At 34.8% G+C, this 23,095-nt stretch overlaps 1 protein-coding gene across 1 annotated transcript in view; it reads right to left on the reverse strand.

Annotated features, from left to right (window-relative positions):
- Positions 1 to 466: 466 nt before the first annotated feature.
- The window catches only part of TRAPPC11 (trafficking protein particle complex subunit 11), a 49,508-nt gene continuing 26,879 nt past the window's right edge, over positions 467 to 23,095 (reverse strand). The window contains exons 20-30 of the mRNA XM_077144320.1: positions 22,466 to 22,653; positions 22,194 to 22,342; positions 21,876 to 21,997; positions 21,200 to 21,319; positions 15,869 to 15,934; positions 15,602 to 15,758; positions 12,177 to 12,288; positions 8,610 to 8,701; positions 7,250 to 7,383; positions 5,591 to 5,758; positions 467 to 1,426 (exon numbers count right to left, since the gene is read on the reverse strand). Of these exons, the coding sequence (XP_077000435.1) occupies positions 1,382 to 1,426; positions 5,591 to 5,758; positions 7,250 to 7,383; positions 8,610 to 8,701; positions 12,177 to 12,288; positions 15,602 to 15,758; positions 15,869 to 15,934; positions 21,200 to 21,319; positions 21,876 to 21,997; positions 22,194 to 22,342; positions 22,466 to 22,653 (1,353 nt within the window). The 3' untranslated portion in view covers positions 467 to 1,381. The remainder of the gene's footprint in view (positions 1,427 to 5,590; positions 5,759 to 7,249; positions 7,384 to 8,609; positions 8,702 to 12,176; positions 12,289 to 15,601; positions 15,759 to 15,868; positions 15,935 to 21,199; positions 21,320 to 21,875; positions 21,998 to 22,193; positions 22,343 to 22,465; positions 22,654 to 23,095) is intronic.

Below are 23,095 nucleotides of genomic sequence, written 5' to 3' on the forward strand. Positions count from 1 at the left end.
TTACATCTTCAAGGTAACAAACCTGAGATACACAGACGTTAAGTAGTTTGAACAAAGTCACCTAGCTAGTAAGCAGTAGAGCTGAGATTTGACCTGAGAAAGTGTGACTCCTGAGTCATGCTCCTATGGCATCTATCTGAATAGATAAGGGGGAACTCACTCCTCTTCAAGACAGCCTATTCCATTATCCAAAGTTCCTGGAAGGTAGCAGAGCCAGCTCTACAAAGCAGATTTCTCAACTTCCAATCCTGAAAGAGCCCTGTTTTCAGTTTTGTTGTTGTTGTGGTTGTTCATATGCATGCACACGTGCGTATATGTGTGCATGCTCACATGTGTGTCAGCAGAGGACTTTGACATTCAAGATGGGAATGAAATGAATGTTCCTCACTATACTTCATAAAACAGTGTTCTTACTAAAGTTGATATTAAACAAGCTCAAAATAAATAAAAGACATATACAAGTATATCTGAAAGAGAATATAATTTATTTACAACACTTATTTCCTTTTTACAACTCCTACATGTTAAATAATAAACTTTTCCAGAAAATCAAGTAGTTTTAAATTAAGATATTTTAACAAAGAAAATCTTCACATTAATATTTTTATTTACATGAATTAAGAGCTTTCAATAGATTTTTTGAAACTGCACAACACAACTAAAAGCTCTTTAGACCTTATATCTTTTTCAAAACCTTTTAGTTTAGGAAATTATGCCTAAAATCACATCCTTGCAGTTTAGATCTTTTCAGATTAAGATTTTAACACACTTATGTGAATCTGTTTCATAAGAGATTCACATTTTGGCTACGAGCTGAATCTATCTGATATGTTTTGGTGGTAAACAAAGATATTTTTGGACAATTTATTTAAACTGCTTGCTTAAAACTTTCTGGATGCTTTCTATATCAATCATACAATTGCTTCTAAGTTGCTGTATATCTATTCTGAGCACACATTAAATCTATAATGTTGAATTTATTTCCAGTTCAGCTAAATCTGAAAAGAGACTCAAGGAATAGATAGTGGTACATTTTCCTCTCTTTGATCAGCAATATTTAGGTTGCTTAACTTTTCTCCTCTGATGTTATACATGCAAATCATTTTTAAAGAACTTACTATTCATTAAGTGATTTTCAGTAATAACAATGGTCTGACATCCTTTCATGTAGCACTGACAGATTTCAAATATTTATTAGTGAAAATATAAGAGGACAGATTTTCATAATATTTTCTGAGTTCCTCTGAATAGGTGGTATACCATTCATTAAAAAATAGAAAAGATAATTTTTTACCATGATCAAAGCTATGGTTCACAATGAAAAACCTATATAACTCTGTCCAACTTCTCTGTAAGAACAGCCACGGGCCAGTGTTGAACATTACGCAGCAGCAACAGAGTTATCATCCATGAGTCGACCCTGTGGCTTTAAAATGGGGGGGAAAAATGGGTTTACAAAGTTATAATGACACTAAATAATAGCCCTATTAACACTGAAAGGGCTCTGAAATTCTTTGAAGTTTTATATAAAACTTTATAAAACAAAATAAGCACATGTTAAGTACCAGGATGAAATTAATTATTCTTCTTTTCTTGCCCCACATTCTTCTTCAGTTTACTGTGCAGATGCCAAGTGCAAGGGGGCTGCCATTCTTCCCTCCCACACCAATGGCAGACATCACCCACTGACTGTGATCGTGTCTTTCAACCTGCTAAAATCCAATTAGGTTACTACTTCTCTCAACTTTGCATTCCAACAGCTATTACCATCTGTCATTACTGCTCGTGAAATGAAATCTACTTACCATTCCTGCTTAAGTGATAAAATTTTACCCTCTCTCCCTTGCTCAGGGTCCTATCATGTCTCAAGCTTTAAGTAGGTCAAAAAACCAAATTGGTAGATCTCTCTAAGCCCAACTCTGGAAGGGAAATCATTGCCCTCCCCACTACATGGGACACGACATCCACGGGTGAAAGTCTCCCTGGCGTCATGGGAGATGACTCCCAGGGATGAATCTGGCCCGGCACCATGGATCAACAATTCCATCCTGATCAAAAGGGGGAAAAGAAGTATAACTAATAAAGTATCAGCGGCTGAGAGAGTTCAAATTGAGTCAAGAGGCTACTCTAGAGGTTGCTCTTATGCAAGCTTCTGTTAGACCTTGCTACCTATCATAACCTGCCAAACCCCAACCAGGACCATTCCAGCCAATTCTAAGGAACACCTAGGGCAATATATAACATTCCACAAGCATCCCATGCACTAGAGTAACTTTCCAGAAACCTACAACCTCCAGATGGGTCCCTGGACTAGCTAAGTCCTGAAACCTAGAGGGCCCAGTCTCTCCAGAACATCAGATAGTTCCATCTCCCTACCCCATATTAGTGACAGACCTTTCCAACATGAAAAAGTTAGAATGGCCATAGCCGAAACACCCCTAAAGAGAGGGATAGAAAGATCAAAGGTGATCATGGAGTTATACAAAGAAGACAAGATTTAACAAATGAATATGATTTGTGAATCATTAAATTGATATCTCTTTTGGTTTCCAGTATCTTAGAGCAACTAGAAGTAAAAACTTAAAATTGTGGACTTGTAACCCATGTCAAACTCTGAAATATGTTCTACAATTAATTGTGGTGCTGTGCTCTGAAATTTATAGCTTTTTTGTATATATGTTATTTTTCAGAGAAAAGAAGAAAAAAAGTCAACTGCGGTGATAAAAAAAATATTTAAGCCTTCTAGCCTCCTATATTCTGGAGCAGCCAGAAGGAAAAATATGAGAGGATGGTAGGATAGCCCATGACAAATTCTGGGATCTGTTCTGTAACTACTTTTTTTTTTTTTTTTTTTTTTTTTTTTTAAGAGAGAGGGAGGAAGGGAAGGAAAGACAGAGAGAAGGAAGGAAGGGAGGAAGAAAGGGAAACATCTTTAAACATTTTCTTGTTTTATTGTATTTTGTTTGTTTGTTTGTTTTTTACATGGGCTGGGGCCGGGAATCGAACCGAGGTCCTCCGGCACGGCAGGCAAGCACTTTGCCCGCTGAGCCACCGCGGCCCGCCCCTGTAACTACTTTTTGAAGAGTGCTTTGAAAACAATTACTTTCTTATTTCTTTGCTTTGCATATATGCTATACTATACAATAAAAAAGTTAAAAAAAAAAAAACAAACTGAGTTGATAGAAAAGTTACTTTTGGGGTTTCGAGATCATCTACTCTCCCTCTTGAGAAAATCTTTTTTCCCAGAGAACATAAGGATATTTAACAGTGAATACTGCTAGGTTAAAAGCTGATTAAAATAAAAACCATCTTTTCTGAAGATCACTGACTGAAAAAGTTTAAGAGGAAATCTGAAAAAGTCAAGGCTAAAAAAATGAGTAAAAGGTTTCACAATTGTTTTTAGGTATAAAATTTCTGACAAGTCAGTAACACAGCCCAAAGAGTTATCCAATAGCTAAAAGAATGAAATCCTTACAAATAATTTTATATACAGATGTACAATGACAGATCTTCGTGAGGGGAGCATCAAGAGTGGTGGGAATCAGGAAAGAAAATCAAACATTGTCACAACTTCACAAAATCCAATTTTCATATTTTAAGCAGAATGATGCTTGAGGCAATTCCCTGTTTTATGTAATACGCATGTTTGTATGCATTCAAGGCAAGAATGGAATAAATGAAAGAATAGGCTCCCAATATTATATTTCATATAATATTTGCTCTAGGGAGGAAGTGGTCAACAGAAGTTTCTGTGATGATCCATCAGTGCTGTTTGAAACAGCAGCCACTGGACATGTACAGCTACTGAACATCTGAAAGGCAGCTCGTGCAATTAATGAATTGATTTTTAAATTTCATTTAATTTTAATTAACATTAATTTAAATTTCAATAGCTATATGTGGCCAGTACCTATCATAATGGTCAGGACAGTTCTCTAAGTGTGGTGGGATGTAATATTTCAGTCAGTGATTGTTCAATAAGCAGGAAGAGGGAAATCTTTATTTACCACCCTTAGAGTGACTGATAAAAAAAAAATTTAATTTTAAGTTTTCCCCAATTGATAAAGAATCTTGCTCTAATGATCTCAGTCAATATTCCTGATGCAGTTACATTATAAGATTTGAGAAAACAATCATGGTAGTGAGAAAAAGGTTCATGTTAAAACTTATGAATGTTTATTTTCTGGAACTTTTCTTTATGAATTTAAATACTACCCAGAATATTACTGCGAAAGAAAAAGACTGCACTAGCATTAGTTGGGGTTAGGTTTGGGTATACTGTGAACTACAAGAAAAGAAATGAAAGAGATTAATTAATGGACTAGAAACCCCTATTTCTCAATATGATCAACTCTAGCATTTCAAATAAGCTATGTTTGTACAGCTAGAATATGATCAAGATGTATATGTCTATCAATGCATACTACACACTGATTTAAAGCAGCACTTCTAAATTTAGAAATAAAATGTTTTGCTTTTTGTAAAACAGTTAAAAGGACATTACAGAGATTATCCATTCCCCTTTCCTCTGCCACTTTCCCAGTCATGAGGCTTTTCTCCTACAGGATGACGTTAGACATGAGAACAAGGAAAGGCAATGGAAATGTTTCTAGAACATGCTCAGGTGAAAATGTTTCAGAAAGCCACTGTTAAATACAAGAAAATCTAAAATTATGAGATTTTTCTTTTACAACCTGAAAGTATGGTGTAAGACAGGAGTCTGGAAGAGTTTATAAAACTATTTATTTTGCAGATGTGGAAAAAAAGTTGTGTTAAGTCCAGAAAGCTAGAAGGGGGCATGAGGAACCTATTAATATAGATCAGTTTACCAAATTCTGGATTATATAAACAAGGGACAGTTCCCAAAATGTGAATGAAACAGACAAAATTTTTTTTTAAAAAAAAGAGGCAATAATATAACTTGTGATCCCAAATGGGGGCACACAGGATTCATATATATTCACATATACCTGAGTTACTGAGGGAAATCAAAAATTGAAGGGACAACTGTAATTTTAGGTGTCTGGGAGTGACTTATCAGAGGTGGAATGCTGAACTAAATAAACCACTTATCCAGCCCAATTCACTCCCTTACATACTGCTATATCTTATGAAAGACTATAATTAGCCTATATATTCTTTTACTATAGAATTCTGAACATTATAAAATTAAAAAAAAAATCTAAACTTTAAACCAGGGTACAGATTCTGATAGATGATCATTTTCATAAAAGACTCAAATCCAATATTGTATAATTAGGGATATTTAGAAATTTAATTCATTTTTACTAAGAACTAGCCACAAACTAACTATAATTTGAAACATACTTTACTAATCCAGAGAGAAAAGATATTTAAGGATACAGTTAGGATAATCTGTCAGAGTAAAACACCTCTGAAATTAGATTTTAAAAAATCATAGTAACTTTATAGAAATGAATTCGCAATATGGCCAAATTAATATAATAAAAGTCAAAACTATCAAATATCACTATTAGTCTAAAAACGTTATTTAATGAAGTTTAAATAAAAGAAAGTCTTTCATTTTTCACACATTACATTTTAAAAGAACAAAACGTCTAAAACTTACCTTTACAAAAATACTGGTAGGAATAAAACGTCTGAGCAGTTGATTAGTGAAGTTAGGAAATCTAAGCAAGTTGATATTGAGAGACGGTAGTTGCTGGTATCCGGCCATTAGAGGATAAAAATTATATAACATTTCCTGTTCAGTGCCAGGTAGGATACGTAATCGAATCTAAATCACAGAAAGTTTTGAAGAAAGATGATGACATACACATACTTGAAATATCTTATAAATGATTGGACACTCAAATCCTTTGCATGAAATGTTCCCTCACTTTGTGATTCCATCTCCTTAACATATCCCAAAACTGTAGGGCTGAATCAGTATAAGCTTGGACCAGGCAAATGTTAATTGTGTAAATAATACAGGTATGATTTCTCAGGTTCTGCCAAGATATAAAAGGCAACTTATACTTGCTTAAGGAGAAAGCTAGATGGGTTGGTCAATATTTTCTGTCTTAAACCCAGCAGATTTTTTTTTTTTTTTTTGGTCAGTGCAGGTTCTGGGAATCGAACACAGGTCTCTGGCATTTCAGACAAGAATTCTACCACTAAGTGACCCCTGTACTGCCCAACCCAGCAGATTTTTATAGTTAAAACATTATATAATTACTTCTAGAAAAGTGCCCATTTGTAAACACTGTCAACATAATACAAGCTGATTATTTCTGTTGTTTTCTTTTAGGAGTTTTCCCATCATGTTAACATACTTTTTAGGGGGAAAATGATGTTTGAAAATCTGTAACAATGACTTGGAAAAGAACACAAACTGCAGGATGCTGTTATCTTTAAACTACTTATAAGTTAAAATGTAAAAAAGAGCAGGACATTCAAGGAAATCTTACTCATTGACAAATGAGTACATATATGTACATGATATGTCAAATGTAATAAAAAATGCACAAGTATACCAATACATGATATTATACTGCATAGTAGTATATAGTATTGCATGTGTATATTATAGCTAGTATTATATTCAATATCATATATATCATTAATTACAAGTATTACATAGAGTTGTTAATAAAAATCTTTTTCTGACTATGAATTCTGACAGTGGGTGACAACACAGAATTTTGCCTGAGTGTCATGTTCACTCACTTAAAAACCTGATGAACTTGTTCAACTCTGATTTGAATGGATGAATCAAAATACTTGGGTAACTTATTTTTAGGTCTAGTACAAGATTGTATCTAAACATACCAAAAATCAGTAAATTCTCTATGAGATCAAAATCACTTAAAAACTTTACTGATAGTTCAGAAGAAAAATAGGATTTAATACTAGTACAGCCATGCCTCCAGGTCACAAATTACAAGAGCCACAAACTTATAAACTGATCAGTAATAAAGGGGAAATCTTAATTTGTTAGGAATTCCATTATATTATAATATAGTTCAAGGTTTATGAACTTTTGCTTTCTAGGGAGTAAGAAACTGTATGACTGTTATCAATGTGAAAAGATACATGTTGCCTATTTAACCCACCTCTTTAGGAACCTGTACTTAATTTTTAGAAATGACTAAACATTCATTAACAAAACAATAAGGACTTTGGTCAGCCTTAATCAGTTTATTTGTAAAAAATAAACATCCAACTCCCCATTTCCTACCTATACTTGTGTATCTACATAAACAACTAAATGAGATATGACCCGTACCTGCTTCAGACCTGAGAACATGAAGGCATCACTGGGTTCCACAGAAATTTCTACATCTTGTACTAAGCTAGTCTTATTCTGTAGGTGATATCTGACCGGTAATGATTCTCTGACACGTCCAAATGATGGCAAATCTGCAGAAGAAGACATTTTTTTTCTGGTTAAAAAAACAATAGGTCACCATTTATGGGTTCATTTTGTAAACGTATCTCATTCTATAGACATGGAATTACTTAAATTTATGAAATTACAGTATTCTTACCAAATAAGAAAATTCTTTGATTAGACAATTTCCATAGGTTTATGATAAAATAGGCTAAGAAAAGCAGTCTCCTTATAAGAATAATTGACTTAATAAGGGTCTTGGCTATCAGGAGTTGAGTTAGGAATTTTTTTTTAATCTACAAAAGACTTCCCTAAATATAATCATGTTTCCTAAACTAGAATAAACAAGAGCATATGTTTAGTGAAATTATAAGTAAAACATTTATATATACACACACATGTGTGCACTTTTCATTTCCAAAATTGTCAGATACATCAAGAGAACCAAACAGTTAGTAAAGGGAAGTTTCTCTTGATAAAAGTATTCCAGCAAATAAAGAAGAAATGACAGAAAGATATTACATGTCTCCTGATAGAAGTACATACCATCAACGATGAAGTATTCCTGCCCAAAAGTTAAACTGAATCTGACCAAGCCTATAGATCTAACAACTGTTTAGAAGGCCAGAGAAACATTCAAAACACACCATGCAATCAGTAAATCTAGACTAAAGACAAATAAACTGCAAAGGAGAGAGAGAGAATGTAGAGAAGGAGGGAGGTGACGGTGGGAGAGGGTGGTTTGGGGGATGATGACAGAGGGGGAGAAGAGAACGCAGAGAGAAGAAGGGGGAAGAGAAGAGGGGGCAGAGGAGGAATTTCCCAGCCTATAGATGAAAAAAGTACAAGAGACTATCAATTCCAAGGTACACATCTTATGTGTATACTAATTCAAGCAAACTGTAAAAACCACTCAGAGTCAGTGGGGGAAATTCAAACACTGGGATTAGATGATAGTAAATAATTATTGCAAACTTTTAAAGTCATGATTATGGTATTGTGATGGTGTTTAGAAAAAGAACCATTAATTTTTAAAGATATATACTGAAATATTTATGATATTTGTGATTTGCCTTAAAATAATGGTGCTAAAAGGAATGTGTAGGGGTACAGATGAAATAAAATTGGCCATAATCCACTTTTACAAATGTTGGAAAATTATCGCAATAAAAAATTTAAAGAATAAAATCCTAGAAGTGAAAATAAAAATACTATTATATTCTTTTTTTCCAAGTAAAATTTGAATTACCATTACCTGTGTTCACATGGAGAGGAACATTTTCTACAATCACATGAGGCAGAGTGATGACAGTACTGATGACAGGGACGTTTTCCATGGCCGAAGTCCTATGGAGAAAAGGTCTTCTTTTAAGCTCACATTGTATTTAAGCTAATAATCAAAAATACATAGGGAATATGTATTTCCACTAACAGTTTCAAAGAAAATACAAATTATCCATTTCTAATAAAAAATATCCAAAACTTTTTATTAAGAAAAGTAGTTTTATGAAGAGCCTTTAGAATCCCATTTGTGTTTTGCATATTTCTACTTAAACGCTATAACCCAATGCTAATGTTTGTTACCAGTGAGTGATGAATTGAAGGAATTGTGCCACAATGAAACACATCACTTAAATATAATGTGCTGGTAGTTAAGATTTTCTCAATGCAGGAAGAACTGCGATGATCTTTGTGACACAAACTCTTACCTCCTTGAGGAGTGTTCATAGGCAGGCACAAGTCTGCAAACCATCCCTGAAGAGCATCTTTATAACAAACACTACAAGTATATGGTACACACTAAAGAATTAAAAACATTTCACTTTCAATAAACATAGTGGTGTTCCAGTGTTTATTGAGATAAAGTGAGTAACATTATAAAAAGCAAATACTTTCCCCATACAATGGCTGGGTGGGGACTACAAGGGCAGCTGGTAACTTTCTGTTGAAGACAGCCCTTAAAGAAGAATCTGCATCGAGGGAGGAACAACTGTCCTGATGTGCAAACTCCGACAGAGCAAAGCAACAGGCAAAAACATGTAACCCTCATCATTAATAAATATAAAGCATTAAGGCAGCATGATGGAATAATTAAACACTGCCTTCAAAATAATATTTTAACTCTTACATCAGACAAATTAAACTAAACATCACTATAGAATTACACACAGATAATAAATTCAGAAGCCGGGGAAAACAAAGACAAGTTAAGTTAGTTAGATTAGTTGCTTTTCTTTTCCTTAATAAAATTACGCATTTTTCCTTTCATTTTTAAGCAATAAAATTATATTCCCTGTTCTAATATTTATTATGGAATGACTAAGAAATAAAATATCCAATATCATCTATCTACCTTCCAGTCTAAGAAAGAAAACGTTACCAATAGTTTTGTGAACCTTTCCTGCTTGCATTTCCTCTCCTCCAGAAAAAACCACAATCCTGAATTTGTTATCTATCATTCCATGAATTTCCTTACACTTTTCCAAATTACGTAGCCCTAAGCAATACTGAATATGTATTATATGTTTTGAAGTTGTATATAAATGGAATTTGTTCATATTCACAACCGCAGCTTACTCTGTTCATGTAACATTAATATGTTGATAGGTGTAGCTCTGATCCATTCATTTTCACTGATATTCAGTCTTCCATTTTATTAATGTGCCACAATTTATCCATTTTCCTGTCAATGATACTTCATTTGTTTCCAATTTTTTATTATTATGAGCACTACTATAAATATTCTTATACTCACCTTCTTTCTGCATACGGCTAAGATCTTTTCTAGGATTATAATGCACAGACATTTCAACTTTACCAGGTACTTCTGGTACCTGGTACTTCTGGTAAAGTACTCAAAATCAATTGTTCCAATTTATAATTATTCTAATTAATAAACTTGGTGTTGTTAAACCATCTTATTTTCCTACACTAGTGGGAGTACATTTGAACGTCACTGTGGCTTTAATCTGTCATTAATCTGTTATTATTTTTTAATCTGTCATTAACAATGACTAGGAAGGCTGAGCTTCTTTTCACATTTACTGGTCATCTGGCTTCCTCTGCTTAAGTTAAACTACAGTCTCAAGTAATCTGCTCAACCTCCTGTTAAGTTACTTGTCTTTTTCTTATGATTTGTTGAAGTTCTTGATATGAATACTAACCTTTTGTTAGTTATACATGTTGTAAACATCTTGCCCCAGTTTGTATTTTGTCTTTAAACTTTCTTTATGGTGTTTTTAAAGAAACTGAAATATTTCATTTTAAGAAATCAAATTAATCAATTTTAGTGGCTGATACTTTTTTTTTTTTTTTAACATGGGCAGGCACCAGGAATCGAACCCGGGTCCTCTGGCATGGCAGGCAAGCTTTCTTGCCTGCTGAGTCACCGTGGCCCACCCGTGGCTGGTACTTTTTAAGTTTTATTTAAAGAAACTCTTTGCTCCTACAAAGTAAAAGTAACAAAGTTTTGCTTTTATAACCCAACCCTTAATATATCTGTCATTAATTTTTATATATGCAGTACACAGTAGAGACCAATTTTTTTAAGTAAATAAGTCACTTGTTCAGCATCAATTATAGAACAGTTCTTCCTTTCCCCACTGAACTACAATACTGTCTCTGTAAAGTATCATTTCTATACATGGGTAGATCCATGGATCTATTTCTAGACATTTTCTTCTGCTTCGCTGGTTTATTTACATAGCCCTGTGCCAATATCACAGTATTTGGACTACTGCAGATTCATAATCAGTCTTGGAATACAGCAAGGCAAATATCTCAACTAGTTTGTCTTCTTCTGGAGTATTTTGACTATGTCTTACTCTTCCTTTTTTTTTTTTGCATGGGCAGGCACCAGGCTGACTCTGACTCTGCCTTTCTATATACATTTTAAAATCAGAGTCAATTTCCACAAAACAAAACAAACAAAAAAACTGCAACTTCAATGGAAATTGCACTGAAACTACAGATCAATTTATTAAATTAAATCTGCTTCAAGACCAACATGCATCTCTCCTATTTATTTAGAACTTTGTTTCATGTTTTGAGCTTTATAATTTTCCTAATAAATTTGCTAGCATATCTTCTATTAGATACATTCCTCAATATCTTATAATTTTTGTTTATACCTGTAATGAAATATTCAATGCCTGGAAGTTTATTATCGATATGTAGAAATGCAACTGATTTTTGTCTATTGATGTTAGATTCAGCAACTTGGCTAACTCTATTATCGCTAATAATCTGCTGATTCCTTCCCTTGGGTTTTCTATGTAGGCAAAAGACATTAAGGACATTTTTTTTTTTTTTTTTTTTTTAAAGGAAAGACAGAGAGAAGGAAGGAAGGATAGAAGGAAGGAAGGAAGGAAGAAAGGGAAACATTTTTAAACATTTTCTTGTTTTATTGTATTCTGTTTCTCCGTTTTTGTTACATGGGCTGGGGCCGGGAATTGAACCGAGGTCCTCCGGCATAGCAGGCAAGCACTTTGCCCGCTGAGCCACCGCGGCCCGCCCAAGGACATTTTTGAAAATAGGGACACTTTTGTTTCTACTAATATTTTTCAATGGTTCTATCTTCAGATTTAGTTTGGCTAAAATTTCATCACATGTAAGTCACAAATTGTGGCAAACAAATGAAAGTTATCCTTTTTACTTTTTATTTTTGGTGTTTCTGACAAATATTCAGAAACTGAGCAGAACAGAAACTTCTACCTACTCTCCTGAATGATAGAAACTCTCAATTATTAAATGACAATGACATATGCTAAAGTTACAATTAGCAAAGACACCGAAGAAAAGGTAGGAATTATATAATTTTTACCTTTTCCAGGAGATAACATAATGCCCAGTTGCTACACCACCTTCAACATTTCCAAAAGATGGGCACCGAAGACAAAAGCATTCACTAGCACTCTCTCCAGTCTGTAAGACAACTGTGAGAAAGAGCCTTATGCAATGGTTTCATGTATAAAAGGAGAGTGTCACATTCAAGTAACACAACTAAAAGAGAATACATTATCCTTTATATATTATTTATAGAAACTTGGTGAAACTAAAGCTGAGAAATATTAAGTGACTTCGGCAAGATCACAAAAGCAGTAGGTGCTTGAGATGAATAACCAAATCATTTCTCTGTTTTCCCTACCCAGCATTTTTCTAAAATATAAATATTCCATTATAATAAAAACAGATGAGGCAATGCTTGGCTGTGGCAAGTTCCTATTGGAACAAATGTCAGACGAATCACCCTATGGTGATTTTTTTTTCTCTAACCAGAAACATTTCTGAATAAGGAAAAAGAAAAGATAAAATTGTGGCTACTCCTTAAAGTTTCAAAATGTCATTCCAGACAACTTCTGGCTTTCTCTGAATAAAGTCATTATTACTGATACTGCTCAACTGGAAATATATCACATATTGCTTCATTATCTAATGTGTTTACCTACCTCTTATGCAAGAATGCTTTCCTCTCGCCAATTTTATAGTAAATTCCCTGATGACAAGATAACTACTCATCGAGATCAAGTCTTCACCATCTTTCAATACTTCACAGCCTGCACTGTCACTCCTTTAAATAAAAGCCTAATGCTTAGCCTAAGCAAATCTGTGAATGAAATTTTGAATACTATTAACAACAAGCTCCTAATACCTATAATTGTTTTTACGGTTTTCCAACAAAGAAGGTTGTGATAGATTAATGGAGTTCTGACACAAGAAAAAAAAGGTGGGTCAATCTTTAATTTAATGAATCACTTTTAAGTAAATGTAGCAACTAGGACATGATATTGCAGCCCAATAAGTAAAATATATTGAAGGGGTAAAAACGCATCAATTTAAATCTGAGACAGGTTCTTCAACCAGGAAAAAAATAAGTATTCATATTAAATTCCCCAAAGACCCAATCTAATTCTGGGAAGTTAACCAAAATGATCACAATGTTTATACACAATTAACATTGGGGGAAATTTTTTTTTTTTTTTTTTTTTTGCCACGGGCAGGCATCGGGAATCAAACCTGGGTCTCTGGCATGGCAGGTGAGAACTCTGCCTGCTGAGCCATCGTGGCCAGCCTGGGGAAAATTTTTTTTATAGAAAAGTTGTATTTTCAATGTGCCAAACACAAATTCTATACTGTACTGTTATTCCTGGACATTTAAACCAGAGAGTATTCATTAATTTAATAAATATTTACTGACCAACTACGATGATGCTGGCAATATAAAACTAAGTAAGACACAGCTGTGGCTCTAAAGGAGCACATACTCTCGTAGGTGAGACAGATCTATAAATAAATAACTATAATATGATGAGATGAGTGTGGTAATAGAAATATATACAAAACACCACACAGTAAACGGTTTGGAAGAGTACTAAGCTCTGCTTGAGAGGATCACGAAGTCAAAGCTTATGACCTTTAAAGCGCAAACAAATGAGTTCAACAGATGAAAAAAGAGGAGGGAGAGGATTTTAGACAAAATATCATGCTCAAAAACAAATGGGATATAGACTGTATGTTTGTGAAGATACGTCAATAAAAATACTTTTTTAAAAAAGCAGATGGGACCAGTATTTGGTGAATGAAATAAATTTGGCTTGGGTGAAGTGTGAAGAAGAACACAGGGAAGTAGAGAAACCGGTGAAGGAGAGATTGGGAAGTTAGCCAGAGCCTAACTGTAAAAGGTCTGGTATACTGTGAAAGTTTTTAAAGACAAACAAACTCTGATTAGTTTTTCTGAGGAATCAAACTCCAGCAGCAATATGACAGACAGACTAGAGGAGAGGAGAATGACTGGCCAGAAGGAAACCAGCCAAGAAGCTCTTTCTTAGGCCATGTGAAATGTAATGAAGATGGCAGATTGGAAATGAGAAGCTGGATTCAAGAATTGTTTAGAAAGTAGAACTTGGAGGAAGGCTGGATGTGGGCAGGAAAAAGAAGTTTAGTTTTTCCCTCTGCAGCTTCTCTGGACTATGTTATACAGGCAGCCAAAGGTTGTGGGGCAGCTGAAGACATACAATGAACAAAAATGGCAACCAAAGTCAGGGTGTTGGAAATGACCAATTAAAGGGCAAGAGAAGGAATCAGCAAAGAACAGGCAGATAACCTGCTTTTACTGAGTTTTCGATATAATGAGCATTAGGCTAAGATATTTCATACATGTTATTTCATTATTTCATGTACATTATCTCCTTTAACTCTGACAAGTGATAAAACAAAATGAAACATTCTGAGCAGGTTGATGAAACAAAATGAACTAAGTTTTAACTAAAAACACGTAGTAGAGATGAGAACCAAATCTAGTTCAATCTGATGCTAGAGCTCATGATTACTCCAAATTAGCACAGTGAAGAGTCAAAGAAGAAGAGAGAGAAGGGAAGTTTTTTGTCATTCTCTCTCGAAACTTGCTTTTCTCTTGCATTTCTTGATATCATTTTTTCTGGTGTCTTTTTGGAAGCCTAGCATAATGCATTACAGTAAAGCACTCATATTTATTGGTGATTTATGATATATACTGAAAATGATTTTCAGGGCAGATGGAAAATATGATTGAACTCTGCTCATCTCATTTAATCTGTATTGTCAATCAACTAGGACCTGTAACACTGAAGTCAAGAAGTGGATAACACAGCAAATAAAACAACCAAATTTATATTTGGTTTTAAGAACGCATTATGATTTTTTTTTCTAAGAATATTTACCCTTATTATTCAGTTGAGTACAATTTTGTTTGGGTTAACATTAAAACTACTTTCATTCCTTCAAACAGCCCACGAAGGATTCAACTTAAAAGTACATGGAACTAAAGAGGTATCATCCCAGGACTGAACGTGTTCTATAGACAATCATTTTACTTGGGTGATTTAGAAAAGTTACCTTCTACTTTTCCATAGTTTTCAAAATTTCTAATATCTTTTTCCATTTCAACTTTAAAAACAACAGAATTTATTAATTAAAAATTACTAAAAAAAATAAAAAATAAAAATGTGAAAAGATACTGCTATGTTACTTTCAAGTACATTTTTTAAATAGTAACTTCCTTAGAGTAGCAAAAAATCTCTTTTAAAATAAGGTATAATCAAGCATATCAGAAATTATACTAATTCTACATTAATTATAAATTTGTTTTTCCAAATCTAAGTCTCAAGATTCCTCATTTACCAAAAGTCTCTTACATTGCTCACACATAATGCACATACACACACACACCTTTCTTCTCCTAATGAAGTGAGAATGATCCAAATTCTTTACCTTTGTCCACCTGGGACTCTAGCTGATCCACTGGAGTCATAGAAGGCGCAAGCTGCAGCTCACTGGATACAATAGTGAGAGCCCAGGGTGAGGCACTTAAGATGTCTGTCATCAATAGAAAGGGGATGTCAGCATAGACCCTTTCCAGGTGCTCAAACTGCCACAAATGAAGAGAAAAGGTCTGTCAGCAATTACATTTAGTCCACATCATTTTTTTCTGTCAATTCCTATGAGCTTAATGACTGTCAATGTGTCACAGGAACATACCTTTGTAGAAACAAATTTAACTGCCACATCAAATGGAAAGACTGTTTCTATTGTTACAGTTTCATCCTGGAAGAAAATTTAAAGGGCACCTTCAATGTCTTAAATCTTAATAATAAATAGGTTTAAAAATACATACAAATACATCTACTACTAATTGGCAAATAATCCCAGTTTAAATATTAAGGAATTAGGGTCTTTCCCTTAGATAATACATGCAAATATCTATGTAGGGAGCCTGACTATTATTCTAATAAATTACCTTACAGTTTTATAACCGTTCATAATGCAAAGGGCTTTTTATACATTAGACATTTCAGGAGCTAGTGAAGTTGGTAGGGCAGGCATCATCATCACCATCATCACTTTACAGAAGAGGAGCCAGAGACTAAGAAAGATTCAGTGATTTGCCTAAGACCATAGCACTAGTGTTGCCAAGCCTAGACTCTGGGACGTCCTTTTGTCCATGTTCTTTACCTCACCTTGACTCAAGATGACTAAAATAATAAGGATAACAATAACAATGTAATATGACAAGCACTGTTAGAACCACTATATATAGATTATGCAATGTTCACAATAACTCAAAGAAATAAGTGCTATTACTATTGCTATTTCAAGATGAAGAGGTCACTTGGCCAATAAGTGAGTGTCAGAGGCAGGAAATGGACCAAATCTAACCTCAGCGCTCATACTTTTTTTTTTTTTAATATTTTATTGAGAAATATCCACACACTTACAGTCCAACCATATTATACAACCAATGCTCACAATATCATCACATAGTTGTGTATTCTTCACCAAGACCATTTTTAGAACATTTGCATCACTCCAGAAAAAGAAAAAAGAAAGAACACATATATCCCATACCTCTTAACCCTCTTCCTCACTGACCCTCAATATTTCAATCTACTCAATTCTTACCCTTTATCTCCCCCCAGGTATTCATTTTTTATCTTTTTTTTTAACCTCATCTGTGTCTATTCTGGATAAAAAGGAGTGTCAGAAACAAGGTTTTCACAATCACCTTGTTCACAAAAGTCTTCTTCAAGATTCTAAGCTACTAGAACACAGCTCAACAGTTTCACGTACTTTCCTCTAACCACTCCAATACACCATAAATTAAAATGGGATATCCATATAATATGTAAGAATAACCTCAAAGGTAACCTCTCGACTCTGAAATCTTTCAGCCACTGAAACTTTATTTTGCCTCATTTCTCCTTCCTTTTTGTCAAGAAGGCTTTCTCATTCCCACGATGCCAGGTCCTGGCTATATCCCCGGAGTCAGATCCCACTTGCCAGGGAGAGTTACACCCTTGGAATCATGCCTCATGTAGGGGGAAAGGCAGTGAGTTCACCTGCCAAGTTGGCTTAAAGAGAGAGGCCACATCTGAGAACAAGCGAGGCTCTCTGGGGGTGACTCTTGGGCATAATCATCAGTGGGTTTAGCCTATCCTGTGCAGGAATGAGCTTCCTAGGGGTGAGCCCCAAGATTGAGGGCTTGGCCTACCGAATTGGTTGACCCCACTATTTGAGAGAATATCAGGAATTCCCCAGATAGGGAAGTTGAATATTTCCTTCTTTCTTCCCAGGCCCTCAAGGGGACTTCGCAAATACTTTTTATTATCTGCCCAAGTTACCGTGGGACATACTGGGGCATCACACTAACCTGGACAAACCAACAAGATCTCATGCCGTATTCAAGATTCCATGTAATTATGGTGCTCAAGTAAACTGACCATACAAGTTAAATTAGATAATGTGCTATCCAACATATAAATTCTGCACCAAATGAACATCTCTCCCTTTGGTCCCGCACAGAAGTTGAAGTCTGAAAATATGGGCCATGTCATCCTCTACCCTGCATTCTGATTCACCTTAGTCCTATTCAGATCAGCTTCATTCATATCTCTAGACGAAGTTGGATCACTTTTTCAGCTGTTTTTTTAACAGCTGCTGAAAAGGGTAATGCTGGCTCTCATAGCTTCAGTGCTCTAACTCTGTGTCACATAAATACCTGAAGTTTCAGGGGACTACCAGGTTATATACAAATATCAGAGCCCATACTCTTAATGAGCATGCTATGCTGCCTCTCTAAAAGAATATGTTAGAAAAATAAGAGGGCTATAACTTTCAAAACAAGTAAACTACTCTGTTAGTCAGAAATCTTTGGTCATACAGAAAACTGGTTAAAAGCTCAGGCTGTGATGCCAGATAGACCTGGACTCTAATCCTGGGCAGACATTACTTATAAGTCATATGACCTTAGATATGATGATGTGACTTTGGGAAAAAAACTTACATGGTTTCTTGAAGCCTCAGTTTCAATAATCCTCATAGGTTGGTTATGAGGATTAAATGATAATATAATATAAAGCATTAGTGATGTGCCTTAATAATGTTTATTATTACTGTGTGCTTCAGACTTTCTCCCTCACTTTTTAGAAAAGCATACCATGTAGGATACTTAAGACACTCACACTGGTTGAGAAAGCATGCAATGGTTCTAGGTGAGCCTAAAGCCTAGGGTCTCAATATTTCTCCACACAAAAGATCTATGGAAATGAATAATCAACAAAACAATTAGCTAAGATTTCTCCTACTTTTAATTTTTACAAGACCTATAGGGCAGACACGTTTATAGGGGGAAATGAGATTTAATCTAGTGAAGGGAAACACATTTACGTTTACTGACCATCTATTCTGTAACAGATGCCTTATATAGATTCTTCAATTTAAATGTCATGGCAAGCCCCTGGGGTAGGTTCCATTATCCCAGTCTTATAAATAAGGTTAAAACTTTGTACAAGGTCACAGTAAGTAGGCCAAAGAATTGAGATTTAAACCTAGGCCTCCCTCATTCCAAAGCTGATTCCCTGTCTACACCAGCCAATTTCCTAAATATAGTATATATCTCTTTTCTTCCCTGTGAGAAGGAGTTCCTACCTATAACTCTAATATTACAGACATTACTGCATCCTGGAATTTATGCAATCCAAATATTACAAAGAGTTACAGTCACAGTCATTTGTACCGAATTTCCAAAATATTAACATTTTTCCCCTACATATCAGAACTGGTGTTCTCTCTCTTAGATATGATGGTTTCTCTTTTTGTTCTAAACTATCAATTCTCAGCTGGGGTTTCTTGAAAGAATCATGCTGAAATGGTCCCTGGAATCCTATTGTTTGTAATGATTTGACTTCTCCCCAGTGCACCTATGTGTACTATCCATAAGAGAATGGAAAAAAAAGAGGTCACTCAAATAATTTTCTGTGTTCTGTGCTTTAAATGTGAAACCTTAGATGAGAAAGGCTGCTGGACTGCTCTCTAGTTATGTTTCTTTGGGCTGGGCTGGGTAGTTTCTGTGATCTACAATAGGCATTTCCAAATAACACCAAGACCTGTACGATATTCCAGGAGAAAAGGGCTTCTTGGAAAAATAAAAGATAATCACGATAGCTTCTATGAAGATTCTTGATACACATTAGCAAATTAAATGCTGTGTTAAGTCCTACAGTAAAAATAATTGTTTAGCATCTTTTAACCCAGTATTTTCCAAACATATTTGGCCAATTCCTTCTTGTGTAACATCTATTTCTACCCTTGGAACTAACATCCCTTAAAAATGAGTCTTTGGAGCAGACTGGCTGATAGAAGCATAAACATATTTTGTCCAGTTAGTGTGATACCCTGATAAATCCCAGAGTGATATGAACAGTGAATAAAGAAGTATTTGCAAAGCTCCCTTGGGGGAATGGCGAGAAAGGAGAAAAAATTCAACTTTCCCATTTGGAGAACTCCTGATATTCTCGCAAGCAGTGGGGAAAACCAAATTAATAGGCCAAGTCCTCAATTCACTGGGGGTTTGCCCCTATGAAACTTAGCCCTGCAAAGGATAGGCTAAGCCTACTTAAATTGAGGCCTAAGAGGCCCAGAGGATGTCTTTTGTGGCTCAGATGTGGTCTCTCTCTCTCTCTCTCTCTCTCTCTCTCTCTCTCTCTCTCTCTCTCTCTCTCTCTCTCTCTCTCTCAGCCAACACAGCAAGTAAACTCGCTGCCCTCCCCATCTCTGCATGGGACATGACTCCCAGGGGTGTAAACCTCCCTGGTAATGTGGGACAGAAATCCTGGGATGAGCTGGGACTCAGCATCAAGGGATTGAGAAAACCTTCTCAACCAAAAGTGGGGAGAGAGAAATGAAACAAAATAAAGTGTCAGTGGCTGAGAGATTTTCAAATCTCGAGAGGTTATTCTAGAGATTATTCTTAAGCATTATATAGATATTCCCTTTTTAGTCTGTGGTGTATTAGAGTGTCTAGAGGGAAGCACCTGAAATACTTTTTTCCAATAGACATGTTTCTTGAAAGATGACTGTATAATGATATAGCTTTTACAATGTGATTGTGTGATTGTGAAAACTTCGTGTCTGATGCTCCTTTGATCTATGGTATGGACAGATGAGTAATAAATATGGATTAAAAAAAATTTCCTATGCAGTCAAGAACTTAGAGATATGCAACCAAATGTATTTTACAATATTTTATCTTTTTTAAATCCTACTTAAGGAAAGATCGTTATCAGAATAAAGATAAAGTGTCTTTCATTTTCCTATTCTCTTTAATTAAAAAATTAAAAGACCATATAGGGTACAAAGTAAAAGACTGAAAGACTCCATAAAAATAAACTTCTTTGAACTAAAAAAAAAAAATCACAACTTTTCATTAAAAAGAGAGGATACAGGTACTAGCTCTGATACGTTTAAATCTATATAGAAACATATACCAAAGGAAATTCCTAAAACAGAAAAGAGATAAGTATGAAATATAGCAGAGTTAATAGCAACTACTCTGGATTGTTAGATTATGATTGTGACAGCCTTCCTAATTTTATCACCTTCTATATACGTTCACCAAAAAAAAGAAAAACGAACGAAAGAAAAAACTGACAGGCATTTTTGTCAATAATAGAAAAGATACTTCAAAAAGGGAGAAAACTCTTTCTCCAAAACCTTCTACCAACCAACAAGTTTTACCTACTACGTAATTTAAAAAAAGTAGATTGGTTTAGTTTCAAGGCTTTTCACATGAGCTCTCAAACCTGCTGATTCTATGTATGACAAGCCATATTGGCCCATTTTCTCAGTCTAAGGCTGGAATGCCAACATAAACAAATCTAGATATAATGATTTTTTTTAAAGCCAACATGTTTAATTAAAATTTATAAGAGACTATACACATCTAAGCTGCTTATTTCACAGGTTATAAAGTAACACAAAATAGAGGAACAATCAAAGTATGATGGTTCATGAAGTATTATGAATAAAAAATACCTTGTGACATTTGCAAACAATTTCTTTTCCTTCAACAGTTGTATTGACCAGGTAAGAAACATACACAAGAAACATTCTTGAACCCACTGTTCCACAGCGAACATACAATGTTTTTTCCAGCTATAACAAAATAGAAATGTTTTAATTTAATTAACATTAAAGAGATTTCTCCCTGATTTATATTCTAGGATAATGTTTCCACATTTTAGAGTTTACTGTACGAACAGTTTGTGGGTATAGCAAACTAAACTCTTTAGTGCTTTTTACAGGCTGTTACAGTGTAACTAATCAAAGATACCATCTTGGAAAAGTACAGTCTACATACCCCTGCCACAGCCTAGGAGAACCATCATTACTACTTTATCATTCTCAACTTCCCAAGAATTTCATTAGAAATGCAAGATGCCCAAGATGTTATTTCACTAAGTCACAAACGAGTCATTTTATTAAGCAACTAACTGTCGATATTATGGTCATTGTTTCCAAAAGCTCTTGTGTGAAAACTGCTTAATGCATTTCACACATTTAAATACGCAAAATGTGTGTCAAAGTTCTTCTTTTATTTTTAAGTCCCAAGACATACTTTTAAAATGGTCTGAAACTGTCTAAAATTCACTGTTTATTTAAAACTATAAACTAATTTATTTCCTATCCAATCACAGTTGACCAAGTTCACCTGTTGCCCTGGATGTAAATCTCCAACAGGAATGTCAGTAAGTAAAGCAGGGTAGGACTCATCACATAATTCTGTCCCATGAAGAGTCACATGAGTTTTCTGAGTTAAATTAGCATCTTGTCCTGAAAGTGTTAATATTTGTGCTTTAACACAGAGAGAATTCAAACATTATCATAATAACAAATACTGTATGAAGAGCACTGTACCACAACCATATTTAAAAAAAAAAAACCTTTATTTCACATCACTGATACCTGTTCTGTGCTGAATAAATATTGAGCTTAAAAAAGAATGTTAAAAAAAAAAAAGAATGTTTACCTGGTTTTAAACCAGCAGTGAGCTTCACATCTCTGATTTTGGTCTTTTCATGGGACTGAATAGTCACAACCAAACAATACATTTCATTACTCAAGGCAGGAGGCTCATGTCGCAGATGTACAGAGATGTTTGGAACTCTGGAAATGATCCTTTGAAAGAAAACAATTAAATAATTGATTTTTTTTTAAAAACAAACAAATTGTTTAAATAAGGTATTTAAGAGAAGTATAAGGATGACTTTGTTAACAATGTGCCTACCAAGGCACACTTACATTGTGCTTGCCTGAATGACTATGCTGTCCCAGGGAACCTCACTGTCAGGTAGCTTAGGTCGTCTTTTGAAAGAACGCGCTGCCAATAAGGCTTCTTGGGAGGAAGCGGCATCTCCTCCTCCTCCCTGCCAATTTAAAACCACACATCTTCCTGTCTCATTGCCTAGAATCAGATCCACTGAAGTAATCTAAAAGAAGAAGGTCTATTAGAAATGCTATCTCATACTTGGTTGTCACCATCCCCTCTCAGCAAAATTACACTGTAGGATGCCAGTGGACAGAGAACCATGTGTAACAAGTCAGAACACCCACTCTGCCTATTATTCTGGGCATCTACTAGCTGTGACATTGGCTAATTACACTCTGGGTCTCAACTTCTTCATCTTTAAAAGTTCAGTAACCACCTACTTTGTAGTCTAAGGGAGTGAGTGCAGAGCACAGTTGTGATTTTAGCACCTAGCACAGTGCCTGAAGTAACAGATGCTCATGAATAAATTAAATGAATGTTCTGATGACCATTTGATGAACATTAACATATTCCTAACTGAATTCCTAATTCCACAAACATTCTTCCTGAAAACATTTATAGTATTTGCAGTGAAATTCTTCCTTTTTTGAAGAAATATCCCC

This window comes from Tamandua tetradactyla, chromosome 26, assembly GCF_023851605.1.
Source record: "Tamandua tetradactyla isolate mTamTet1 chromosome 26, mTamTet1.pri, whole genome shotgun sequence".
NCBI lineage: Eukaryota > Metazoa > Chordata > Mammalia > Pilosa > Myrmecophagidae > Tamandua > Tamandua tetradactyla.